The 13,813-nt window shown below is 41.3% G+C and overlaps 1 protein-coding gene across 2 annotated transcripts in view; it reads left to right on the forward strand.

Moving 5' to 3' along the window:
* The window catches only part of grm3 (glutamate receptor, metabotropic 3), a 41,513-nt gene that overhangs the window by 12,741 nt on the left and 14,959 nt on the right, over nucleotides 1–13,813 (forward strand). For both annotated transcript variants that reach the window (XM_022191961.2, XM_022191962.2), the window contains 4 exons: nucleotides 5,405–5,957; nucleotides 7,177–7,320; nucleotides 11,274–11,543; nucleotides 12,004–12,604. In XM_022191961.2, the coding sequence (XP_022047653.1) occupies nucleotides 5,646–5,957; nucleotides 7,177–7,320; nucleotides 11,274–11,543; nucleotides 12,004–12,604 (1,327 nt within the window). In that variant the 5' untranslated portion in view covers nucleotides 5,405–5,645. The remainder of the gene's footprint in view (nucleotides 1–5,404; nucleotides 5,958–7,176; nucleotides 7,321–11,273; nucleotides 11,544–12,003; nucleotides 12,605–13,813) is intronic.

A 13,813-nucleotide genomic window follows, 5' to 3' on the forward strand; every position in this document is an offset into this window, starting at 1 on the left:
GTCTTTCTTGTGAGCAGCTGTGGCATGTGACGTTTAAGGCCAGTGTTGCACTTTTAGCATCTACGAGAAAACAAGGGTCTGCTAAGTCAACGTTACATAAATTTTGTCGTCTAAACAAGTCTACAAGAGTGTGAACAGTCCATGCAGCAAATACACTACAAGGTCAGGCGTGTGCATGCATGGAATATGTAGACACCGAGCTACTGTGCATGTATGTAACACAGTGGATCCAGACTGGAGTAGAAAATGGTATAATAACAGTCTGCAGCTGTCCTCAAAAAGCAAGAGCCTTTTTCAATATCTCAGTGTCCTTGTACAGTGTGGACTGTTTACATATGGGCAGCTTAGATATGTGATTTGTGGATATGATGGATTTTGCAATTTGAACAGGACATACATTTATATTTCTGTATCCTAGGTCATGTGTTAAGAACTCAAAATGTTAATTCAAATGAAAATGCATTCATTATTGCAACGCCAATTGTGCATACATTGGAAAATCTACATTACAATGTCAGTGTGATAGTTACTTCCTTATGCTCTGCAAAATGTTGATGTCTGGCATTCTGTCTATAAAAACTAGCATCAGGTGTGAACTATTTCTTCCTGTTGCCACCCTAATGTAGACAAGGTGTGGACAAAAGTAGCCAATTTTATCTTAAATGCAAGAATTTAAAAAAAGGCTTTTGATACATCTTCTGTCATGCTCTGCATAAGAGCACTCAACAAATGTTTTCTTTTCCCCATGCATTGTGTTTGTAGCTTCATAAATATCTTCACATGTACAACCACACTACGATTCTTAAAATGCAGTATACTGAAGAAGCCAAGCGGCTGACTGTACTTTAGGCTCCTTGGAAATATTTTCGGTAATAAAGAAAGGAAGAAAAAAGATTTTCTGTTTCGCAGTGTGTGCTTTGCTTACACAGTTGCTCTTGAGACAGGAAGCTGAGTTTGGGCACTTTCCAAGAGGTTATAATGAAGCAAACATTCAATTTCGGTGGACACCATGAGAGCAGGGTGAAAATGCTGGAAGATATTATTTGGCACATTTCTGGGAAATTGACTTCAAGAGCTGCCAATTAAAGTAAAGAATACTGTCAGCGTAAGGCATTCAGTGGAACTGTTATTATAGTTTTAGCTTCATAAATATACAAGCATGTGCTTATAGGCTACACAAGAGCGCACACTCAAAACAAACACACAGCTACATCTGCAGCCTTGTTGTAGTGTTATCCTCAAAAGTGAGCTCATTACATAGTTCCCCTTTGTGTTAATTTTAAATTGCCCTCTAATAATGATGTAAGTTTGTTTAAAGAGTGTATTTCCAGGAACTCCAGCTATTTTCATGGAACGCTGGAAATCCTTCAAAGACGATCTGCTTTATTCCTTGACGCACAAGCACACACTTTCACAAACACACACACACACACACACACACACATCGAGCATGTGCAACAGGATCAGGAATAGATATAAATCTTTAATAGACACCATTAATGTCATTCCTCCGCAAAAAGAGGCTTTAAGTTGAATCAAATGTCCATGTCAGATGGTCTCCTGTGACATTTTGACATGAAACAACTCCATAAAATAAGCTCAACCAGGACAAGAGTCCCTTTAAAAGACCATATCAGGGCACATCATGTGAGGTTCAGTCATGGTTCAAATCCTGCATTCACCCTCCAGTTTTTCCTACAATACCCATTTCTCATTTATTGTATATCCGGATCCTACATGTTCCTGGCCACACTAATTCTGATCTCTGCTGGTTGAAGGAGAAGGAAGAAAAGACATAGAAATAGTCTGCTTTTAGGTCAACCCCTCAGAGAAGCAGAGGTGTGTGTTCATGTGTGCGTGGCTGTGTATATGTGTGTGTGCGTGTGTGGGTGGGTGTTTGTCTGGGTGTGTGTGCGTGTTTGTCTGTACGTGTGTGTCATATTACAGAGCAGAGTGGTAAAGGTATGGCAGCCGCCTGCAGAAAAATTTGAGCTGCCTGCATCTAAGAGAAGCTTTCATCCTCCTACCTGCCCACCAAAGAGGGGAGACATCTCACACACACACGCACACACACTCACACACATAGACACACAGATGCACACATACACACAAACCAGCAATCAACAGAAATTTCACTACGAGCGTGCTCCTTGGTCTAAATTGATTTTCCTGGTCACAACGTCAACCTCAAGCTTCTGTCTTATCTCTCCTGAGGACTGGAGAGACTGCAAAGGAGACAGGAGAGACAGAATTTGAAGGAAGAAGAGAGCTATTTCTTACTCAGGGCTTATAAGCATCTTTGCATAACCTAAATAGTTCAAGATATATAAACAGACAGAAAAAGAGAGAGGGGGGTGAGCTTAAGTTATTTATTATCTTAGAGATATAGTATGTATATCTCATGATTTGCATTTTCTTAAAGTCATGCTCGTTCTAGAAGCCCATTTCCATGGGGGGTTAATATGCAGTTTTTCTGTGTATTTTTGTATTGTTATCTGCATAAGCGTATAACAGATGTGATCATTGGTTCATGAGGCCATTACAAGCACGCTCTTGTTTAGCAGTTGCAGTGTTTACCGTGCCCACCGTCTTAATTTATCATGTTTTTGCATGATTTGCTAATTAGAGGATCAAAGTTATCACAGTCCTTCCTCAGGGCACAATTAATGTCTCTACCAAATTTCATGGTAATCCATCAACGGTTGTTCAAACCATTCCCCTCCAAAAAAGTCGACTATGGTGTCACTGGAGGAAAAGTCACAGTATTGCCAGTTGTTTTGCACAAGGGACCTATATTATGTGTCGCTAATTTCAGTGGTAATCTATCCAATTGACTAACCAGTTAACAGAATAAGAGACTATCACTGACATCCAAAAAACCTCCAATCTAGTACAACCACATATGTAGTTTGGTCCCTACCTTTTCACACAAACCGCAGGTGTGTATCAGTGACAGGTAATATGCCACAAAGATTTAGGCATAAAAACGTCTTGTTAAGGGCTACTTAAGTGCTTATTACTTAGGATTTACTAACCTTGTTAGGCAGGTTATGGAATGATTGTGATTGTTTGAAACAGAAGCTGACTAGCAATGTCTCGTCTGTACAACCTGACCTCCTTATACAGATTCTGAGATTCTCCAGCACCCCTCCTGAATCATGCATTTTTTTCTTCATAACCATTACCATGGCTACACGATTTTTTTTCTTTTTACTTATAATTAAGCATATTGTTTTGGGGCATTTGCTGAAACAACAAATGCTGACCCATACAAGAAATTGTCTGAACCCCAAATGACACCATTTATTTATTAATTGATTTATTCATTTGTTTGATCAGGGACCATGCAATTATCACAGAACACATAGAACTGATGCATTACATATAGAGTGTATAGCACTGACCCCAAATGAGACCATTTATCAGCTCTTGGCAATGTTAAAAAGAGAAAGAAGTATCAGATTTTCATCTTTCTGGTGGTCATCTGTGATGTGCTGTTCCATCAGGAGCTTTAACCAAATTTAAGTATAAAAACATGATATTTCATCAAAAATCACTTCATTCTATATGTAAAATAACAACCAACACATTCTGTGCTCGTCAGCGCAACCGTGACACTAAAAGTGACTCAGCAGTGATTAAAAGTTACATGGCAAAGGTTTGGAGATTTTTTGACTGAATTAGCCTGAACTGTAGACAATGGGCAAGTGTGAAAGCAAATTAAAAATATAAGTATTAGATTGACCATTTCTTTCCTAATACTCATAACATCTGTGGCCTCTTGTACCCAGTTATTTAAATTTTTGTAACATAAGTACTCACTGTAATCCCTTTTTTGATTTTTCTATTTTATGATTTATAACATTATAGGTTTGGTATGTTGCACTTTTTTGAGCTCTCTCTACTTCTAGCCACGGTTGTGCTGTTTCCATAGAAATGCAGGACTTTATATTGCAGTGACAAAGGAACCCACAGTTTGTAAAAATGTGACAGGATTATAAAAACAACAAATTAACATGTGAAACTGGCCAGATTTCAGAGGTTTGTAAATAAAATTAAGTTCTGGTTTGTAATAAGCCTCTCTTACAAATACAAATTCACACAGCGAGATGAAAGTTGAAATACCTCCAACTCATTCTGTTGTCTTTTCAAAAACAAACCCTTACTGTGAAAAGGAAAACTAAGCAGAAGTCATACAACAGCATCACTTGGCTGGGACGTGGCATGGTGACATGGTTCTTGGCTTATAATATTGCTCACTGAGATTGATCACAGTGGTGGCACAATAAAAAACAGCAAGAATGCTTTTTAATACCAATTCTAAATGCAAAGTCCAGTGATCCAATCTCACAATCCAGATAACACAACAGACACACAGTGCGTGTTAATACCGTGGTGGTAACACATTCAAAATACCCTTCCAAGTACACTTCCTTTAGTAATCCTCAATAGAATCTTCTGTTTTCTTTCCTAATAAATGCCTACAGCTCTACTCGCCCTTTTGTAATGCATGATTCCTGCTAAAGTCATGCCTCTTTACCGGTTAAAACTCCCTCCAGAGTGCCAGAAGACATTATATAACTGTCCTTACATGCTTAGTAGTACTGCCTGTGACAAATAAATTGTAAAATCTATGGAATGCATCTTTCAAATTAGGCTCACAGACCTCAAAATGTATCATATTTTAGCCTTGCTCTGACAAAATTGGAGGCGGAGGATGTGACTGAACGAAACAGCTTTAATTGAGTCGTAAGCTGTGATAAGTAGCATCAGCTGTTGTTGGCCTCATTGTTGTCAGATAGCTTCTTTCATGCTAAAATGCATTCAGTCCTCACACTGTAATTATGCACGGGAGAGGGGGAGCAATAAATCTGATATTACATACACACACACATACACACACACTTAGGGGTATAAACTCATAGACAAGCGGAGAATTGTTGAAACAGAGATCAGATTAGAGAAGCTTTTCTGATCTGTGGCATGAGAAGGCTAGGCTCATGTATCAACCAGCCATCTAAGCTGGCTTATCCTGATACAACCAGGGGCAGACACACACACATAAGCACGCACACACACAAAGAAAGAAAGAAAGAAAGAAAGTTTACTGGCTGATGTAAGGGAGGAGGGGGAGGTGGGCAAACAGTGGGGTACAATCTCCAAACAGTTCCATATCGCTTTTAGTCATGGCCTGCCTTTGGCTGTGAAGCAGAAATGACTTTGAGCCCTTGTTAACAGTGTCCCCAAACTCCCCTAAAGATCTGCTTTGCTCTCTCTATACTTCATAGTAGCACACACAAGTATTTTATTGTGTAGCTCTGGACAGCTTTGTGATTTGTCCTATAACATGTGGATTGACTAACTTATATCTCCATCCTCTCCTCTCTGTCTCCTCTGCATACAGAACTGATGTCCAGATGGTGTGCCCCTCCGTGTGCGCTCCAGTTCAGCTCTCCCTGACCGTTTCATGGGCCACAAACCGACCCAAGCATCCACGGCCGCTGCTTGACTTGACCCTGCTGCGCTCTGTACAGCTCATTCTTAACCCCTCACCCCTAACCTCAACCCTCGGCCCCTCACTTCCCTCACTCTCTGTCAAGCCTGTCCTCACATTTTGACAATCCTCGGCCTTCCCTGAGCCCAACATGGTGGCCCGCATTCCCGCTTTAGCGCTGGTCATGATGTGTCAAGGCGTCTTGCTCTCAGACCCACCTCAGTCACGCCGGGAGATACGCATCGAGGGCGACCTGGTGCTCGGCGGCCTGTTCCCAGTGCACGAGAAAGGCGCTGGGATGGAGGAGTGCGGCCGAGTGAATGAGGACAGAGGGATCCAGAGGCTGGAGGCTATGCTGTTTGCCATAGACAGAATCAACATGGACAACACTTTACTGCCAGGGGTCTCCCTTGGGGTCCACATCCTTGACACCTGCTCCAGAGATACGTACGCACTGGAGCAGGTGGGTGAGCCTCGTCGCTGTGGGGGATGGAATGGTTTTGGTTATTATTTAAACACAGTTTTCTGTCAAGGGAGTGTTTTTTCTCATGCAATCCAGTCAAAACTCTCATCACATCATGTATGTAAGCTGTAAAACAGTTTGGCGTACAGTGCCTTTTATTTGAATACTTAAAAATAGCTTTTAAAAAATACATGTCCAAGATCGTTAAGAAAGAAAATATTTGATACCTAGTCTTGTTTTCTTGCATTGAACAGTATTTCCTGCTGTTTTTAAATGTGTTTTACATGTCAGCAAGTATATGGCAATTACAAAAATGATCAATTCCTCAAGAAAAGTAATTCAATAAAATAATATCTATATAAGAGGTTTAAGATATAAGAGCCTTCTATGTTTAAGCTGTAGAGCACTGAGTTGTATCTGCATTTACCTATGAATGCTGATACAGTAGAGTTCAGATAAAGTTTGTCTATTGAGCTATTTGTTCTCTTACGCTGCTGGGCCACTTGGACTTTTGCTACATTTTATATTTAAGAAGCAGCTCGACTTCATAAGTTGTGGTGTCAGAAGTAAAAAGTGCAATGTTTCCATTTTAAATTGAGTAAAACTATAAGGTCTCATTAAAAGGTAATATTCAGGTGAAGTAAATGTACCTCAAAATTCTATTTCATCCACATCAGGTAGAGGATCTTGCCTCAAATGATAACAGCAAATCCTTGATGGGAAAGAGAGATTGAAGCTATTTTCAATGAGGGAAATGAGCCAGATAAAGGGGGGAAAGCGCAGCATTTTCCCCTCAGGGATTGTTATCTTCAAAAAAATTGTATCTTATTGCTGAGCTATTTAGGGATGATGCATCTAGTGATCTTATGCAATGAGCTGATTGTATAAACCCTGAATTCTTGACATTTGGTTTGCCCATTCATTAGTTATTTGTCCACAAACCAGAAACATGATATATTCTGCGTTCATCTCAGAGGAGTTAATTTGCAATTTGTGCCCTGTACTGAAAGCATTAAGAGCCCCCAGTGTAAAGCAATGGACTTTTTGTAGGCCCTTCAAAAAGATAGAAACTTTGCATTAGAAATCTAATCAATTTTATTTGTGTAGCATATTTCTTGCAAAAAAAATAATTAAACAACTGATTTAGAATTAATAGATATTATATCCAGTATGGTGGACAGCATTTGATTTTAAATATCTGTGTGCTTGTGTTGCCCAGGCTCTGGAGTTTGTCAGAGCTTCCCTCACCAAGGTGGACGACACAGAGTTTATCTGTCCAGATGGATCTTACGCTCTGCAGGATGACAGCCCGCTTGCAATCGCAGCAGTGATTGGAGGATCCTTCAGCAGCGTCTCTATACAGGTAACAGAAATATAGCCATATTTATCTGAGGAATATTCATCATTATCATCTACTTTTATCTTTGTGGGAAGCTTCTTTTTTCAATTTTTACTCATCCTGGCACAAGCTCCAAGACCAACTGTGCAAAGGCTGACTTCCAGTGGCAGATTCCAGTTCCTGTGTTTCCATGTTTATGTGACTCTGTGTGTGTGTGTGTGTGTGTGTGTGTGTGTGTGTGTGTGTGTGTGTGTGTGTGTGTGTGTGTGTGTGTGTGTGTGTGTGTGTGTGTGTGTGTGTGTTTCTGTGCATGCATGCGCTTGGTTCTTGGAATCAAGTTCCATTCTCGTGTTCTTGTGTGTTTCCCCGGCTCTTGTAGCTCTTGTCACAGAGCTGGATAATTTGCATAGTTTAGCATAAAACCTCCTTCTCCCTTACTCCTCTGTGACTGCAAAAAAGCCTCCTCCTATCAGTCCTTAAATCCCTAATCTCTGCAACTGTCTCCCTGTCCTCTCTTTCTCACCCTCTCTTTTCTCTTCTTCTCTCGCATTTTACGTATTGCTTCTTTTCTGTCTTTTAAATCTTGTCTCTCATTCTTCTCATCACTTCCGACTCCTCTCTTTCTTTTTATTCCATTTTTATATGCATTCAGAGGCATCCCTCCCAGCTATTTGGGGAGAGCTCAGTGTATAATGACCTCAGCCCCCTTCTTCTTCTTCTTCTTCTCCTCCTCCTCCTCCTCCTTCTTCCTGGGGCAGCCATTGTTAACACATCTGCTCTGCCTCTTGTCCTTCATCACACATAATTATCCTTTGTTTTCCTGCAGCTCATTCTTGTTGCCCTTTGTTGCCATTGCTGCTGTTTTTACCTGTCTTTTCTGAGGGCAGCGCTGTTTACGAGACCTGAACTGTGCTCTGCTTTCTGATCACTTGCCATTGAAGCTAATCCAGCTACTCCTTCATGCCTCTCTACTTGGCCAGTCTGTCTGTTGCTTCTAAATGAAGTAATAGGGAATTATTTTATGTTTAACCATGCACAACTAAACTCCAATGCCTTGAAGGCATTTACTTAGAAGGCATCATTCCTCCCCTCCACTCATTCATGTGTGTATGTGTATCTGCGCGTGTGTGTTTGCGTGCGTGCGTGTGTGTGCGTGTGTGTGTGTGTGTGCATGTGTGTGCGTGTGTGTGTGTGTGTGACTTGCATTCCAAATAGAAAACACACAGCACCCCTCCACTGCACCATTTTTTTCTTCCTTCTCTTTCATTTCTTTCGCTGTTCGTCATTCATATTCCTACAGTACATCTTCCTTCCCCGCTCTCACACAGGAAAGGCAGCAGCAGCTTTCGGTAACGGAGTAAACTCTCCGTGTCCCTACAGACAGGCCACTTAGGTAGCTGTGGTCATTGTTCAGTGGCAAGTAATGGAGCAATGCGGTTACATTTTGCAGCGTGACCTTCCGTGACATTTAAGTCAACTGCCATCTTAAAGTCATAAAACCTACCTGGAGAACTATAAGCAGGCATCCTCAGTGTGTGTGTGTGCATGTGTGTGTCCATCAGAGCAGATCTTGGGTGTATGTTTGGACCTGTCCTTGTGCACATCAGTATACGTTTGCGAGTGTGTTTTCTAATCTTCTACATTATTAGCCAAATGAGATTCTGACATGTTGTCAAAACAGCTCATCAACTGAGCTGTGAATGAAATATAGAAAAGCCCAGAGTGATGCGCTCTAAAAGGATTAAACTGAGGCGAGAACAGAATGGCTGTGTAGTTTGTGTTTATTTGACTGACTGTGTGTGCGCATGTTTGATTGTGTATGTTTACATGTCTTTGTGAGCGTGAGTACGTCTGGCAATTATACTTCCATTGTTTGTGTGGCATCTGTGACTAAAATTGTAATGAAGAGAACATGACCAAACCCCAATCAACAGTAAAGAGAATATTATATGGACACCACTAGACCCCAGATGATGTCCATCACTAATGAATGAGTCAGTGTTTTATTCATCTCTGTATCAGTGTGTGTGTGTGCGTGCTCTATCGTGTGTTTCAACATGTGCATACATATTTGCAGTATTGTATTTTATCTTCAAAAAGCCACATTACGCATTAAGCAATTTCTTTTTGTAGAAACCTTCTAAATATCTTGTTATTTTTCCTTTGATGGAAAAACTACATTTATTAAAGGATCAACCCAGTTATGTTTTGGGGATTTTATTGTCAGGTTTTTGTCAAAATGCCAAAGACACTCATGATCTCTCCACTATGGACCATGTGGTCAAAAAGGCAACAATATTCCTGTAACACAACACAGCAACACTGACCCCACCGTTGGTTGACCAACTCTATTGTAGTTTCCTATTGCTAGTGTTGTCTTTGATAAGTTATTTTTTCTTTTCAGTGTTGGCAAGCAATCCTGATGCAGACTGTTAGCCAGCATGAGTTTTTCACTAAGACACTAGAGTTTGTTTTAATGGAGCTTTGTACTGAAAATGGTCCGTTTTACATGCTTTGTCCCATTGGAACATATTACAGACAAAAGCTCAGTAGAAAGGGAAACACTCTTTTATTTATTTCATTTATTTAGTGTTCCAACTTTGTGGCACTAATCAGATATTTTTGTCCTCATTCCAATAATGTTGCAGGGGCATTGTTTGGATGGCTAAATGAAATATTTCTGATAAAAATTAATTAGGGTCATAACTTTCAAGCAAACCAAGGGGTGAAGACATCCTTTGCAGCAACATTTGCTGTGGAGATGCCAGTGAACTGGCAGTCTTAGTCAAATCCATATTCACTGCATGCAGAAAGGTTTTTCATCCCATATAATAGTTTTGTCAACGCTTCACTACTTTCCGAGTGTTCTCGGTCCTCTCCTCTTTTTGTGAACTTGCACGCCACTTTCAAGTGCCCTCCAAAATTATTATACAGTAATTGACTCTCTAGCTGCCACCTCACCAAACATTTGCACTGTAAACACTATAAGTAGCTGCTTGACTGCATTCAGTCTTGAGTTTCATGCAGTTCCACATCACAGCCCAGAATGACGCCATGTGCTTTCACTGCTGTGGAACTGTTGGGCGTCTTATCTTGAAGAAAATGCTTTTAATTTCTCTTTAGCTACATAATTGAATCAGAGGTTATTGGCAAATAAGTTTTTGAGAGTCATTCATTCAGTCCACATTTCAAGTTGCAGGTGTGATCACAGTCTGATCACCATCAGTCAATTCAAAATGGATTCAAGACAAGATTTAACATGAAATTATAGGAAATATTCTTTTGTCATGGCACTCCTCCATAAGTTTATAGTGTTCAATTTGAAATTAAATATTAGCAAAATATACTATATCAAGTGTCATTTACTTTGCGGTAGTGAATTAAGGAAAAAAAAATGAGTCAGTCAGTGTAAAACTCAGCAGTGTGGAACTTGTGTATCCCCTTTCTGGCTATGAGAGTAATTACATGGTGTGCGCTAATGGCATATGCCTCATCCGAATCACTTTGTTTTTTTGTTTCTTTTTAATTTAATCCTTCCTCTGAGTTTTTTCTTCATCTTGACCAGCAAAAACTTTTCTTGGATAGATTTTTTTTATTGCAACCTTCTGTTTCCTTTGCTTCGGTGCACTAACCTCTTCAGCTTTGGCAAACTAGTCATTGCCAGCTGATGTAAAATGCAACACTGCTGGTGCACCAGAGCATGAATGTCACCAAAGACACGAGACATAAAACTCCAGTATACTGTGAAATACAGAAATATTTACCTGCTGCTGAAATTCTTTATCAGCATTGTGTGAAGCCATTTGTCAAGGTCTTGAAAATCATGAAACTTCATCTATATGTAAAAGAAAAATCACTCACTCCAGCTTTAAGATCCTACGACACCTTTAAAAGTTGTGATAGTTCCATTTTGCAAGACTAACTTTGGAATTATTTCACCTTTATAATATCTGATTTTGCTACGTCTCTCCCCTCAGGTTGCCAATCTTCTCAGGCTCTTTCAGATCCCTCAGATAAGCTATGCTTCAACGAGTGCCAAGCTAAGTGATAAGACGCGCTACGATTACTTCGCTCGCACCGTGCCCCCCGACTTTTACCAGGCCAAAGCTATGGCAGAGATCCTGCGGTCCTTCAACTGGACATACGTGTCCACTGTGGCATCAGAGGGGGATTACGGTGAAACTGGTATAGAGGCCTTTGAACAAGAGGCCCGCATGAGGAACATCTGTATTGCCACTTCAGAGAAGGTAAGACATGAAATAAAGTTTATTAGAATATTAGTATGTTCTGCATGGATATAAGCAACTCAAAGAAAAACCTAAAAAAGAAAACTTTAATCTGGAGTGTCACCCTGATGTATGGCCTGCAGCTGAAACAGTAACAATTAACAAGGCGCTAAATTTGCCACTTTATAAAAGTTTGTCTTTATGTCTTATCTTGTATTACGCTCAAATGTGGTTTCATATAACAGTGGTGTTATCAGTTGTGAACCAGAAAATGAAAGCTTATCTTCAGGAACTCATTCTGAGGACTTTCACAGTCCCATATTTCATCTCATTTGCTGCAGAAATTCGTGTTGGTGTGAGACTGTAGGACACAGTTTTTTGTTGTTGTTTTTTTGCTTATTTCTTCCTGTGAACGATGGTAATAAACACTTAAAGATAACATCTGTGTGTATCTATCATCACATTATATCCTCTTGTCCAGGTGGGGCGTTCTAATGCAAAGAAGTCCTATGAAGCTGTGATCCGCCAGCTTCTCCAGAAGCCAAATGCCCGTGTCGCCGTGCTTTTCCTTCGTAGTGACGATGCCAGAGAGCTGCTGGCAGCTGCTGCTCGGCTAAACACCTCTTTCATCTGGGTGGCCAGCGACGGCTGGGGTGCACAGGAAAGCATTGTCAAGGGAAATGAGGTCACTGCTGAAGGAGCCATCACACTCGAGCTGGCAGCCAATCCCATCTCAGAATTCAACCGCTACTTCCTCAGCCTGAACCCTGTCAAAAACCATCGTAATCCCTGGTACAAGGAATTCTGGGAGCAGCGGTTCCAGTGCTCCTTGGGGTCAGTAAATGTGGGACTGGGAGAGACGCCTCCCCCACCATGTGACAAGGATTTGTCAATGGACAAGAGTTCCTTTGAACCAGAGTCCAAGATCATGTTTGTGGTAAACGCGGTGTATGCCATGGCTCATGCCCTTCATAATATGCAACGGAGCCTCTGCTTCAACACCACCAAGCTTTGTGACAGCATGAAGGCTTTGGACGGGCGCAGACTCTACAGGGATTACATCCTTAATGTCAGTTTCACAGGTAAGAGAGCTGGAGCATGGCGAGGAGAGTGAAGAGTCCTAGATAAGGTGTTCAAGGTGGATGAAGAGTGAAAAGTGAATGTCAGAGAGGGAGTTAGGGAGGAAAGAGGAAAGATAGCGAGAAATAGCCAGGGAATGTGAGCATAGTGTCTAGTTAACAGTCCTCTAATAAACAACACAGGGGATGTTGTCCTTCTCCTCAGCCAAAGCAGCCAAGCCACAGAACATAAAAAGTACTGAGACAAATCTGCTTAATTGCTATGTATTGTCAGAGCCAGCTTGCCATTGACACCTTTTACCCATGCGTAATTGATACGACACTACAAAGTTGCTTTGAGGAATGAGAGCCGCAGTTAATCCGTCAGTCATATTCTTCTCTCTTGCGCTAATGAGATTGTGTGTGTTATAATAGCTCCTATAGCAGGCTGCCTGTCTGTCTGTCAGTCTCTGTAGAGTTGGGAGAAAAGAGACAGAGGATTGGCTTGACTGACAGATGGCGTACAAAGGAAGCGTTATAAATAAACTGCTGTGTCTCAGGGACTGACACAGGTTTAGAGGTGCTTATTCCTCCACCAACCGTGACCAGGAGCAGACATCAAAACAGCCAGACAAACAACACTAACACGGCAGCTTTGCCATGGGACGCTGGGGAGAGGGAGCAGAAGGGATGGATGGAGGACGAGGAGAATGGCATCGCTTATTGAGGGAGGGGGAAGGAGGCTTAGAGATAAGACTGACAGGCAGACTAAACTGAGGAAAGTGAGTTTGGGGTGAGGTAAAAGGGAGTAAGACAGAAAAAGAGATAGGGAGGGAAGGAGGGGAAGAACAAGTGAGCACCGAGGCAATTCCGGAGTGGGACAGCATGCGTCAGCAGAAGGAGAGGATTCTCTTTGAAATTCCCTGTCTTCATTTCTGCTACAAATCAAAGGACTTGGAGCTTTTCTGTCTGAGAGGAGGGAGTCAGAAAGAAGGAAAGAGAGAGGAAAGAGTGTGAGTAAGCTAGAGAGGGAGGAAACAGCGAAGGCGATTGCAGTCATTGCCTCCACTTGGCATAGACGATGCCACTCTGGTATAGTATGCATACAGAGAGGAATGGAATAGTTATGCAAATTCACACATAGAAGTTTAAAAATGTTTTGGAGTAAAAGTGAGAGGAGAGGAGAGGAGAGGAGAGGAGAGGAGAGGAGAGGAGAGGAGAGGAGAGGAGAGG

The sequence above is a fragment of the Acanthochromis polyacanthus genome, chromosome 8 (genome assembly GCF_021347895.1).
Source record: "Acanthochromis polyacanthus isolate Apoly-LR-REF ecotype Palm Island chromosome 8, KAUST_Apoly_ChrSc, whole genome shotgun sequence".
Lineage (NCBI taxonomy): Eukaryota > Metazoa > Chordata > Actinopteri > Pomacentridae > Acanthochromis > Acanthochromis polyacanthus.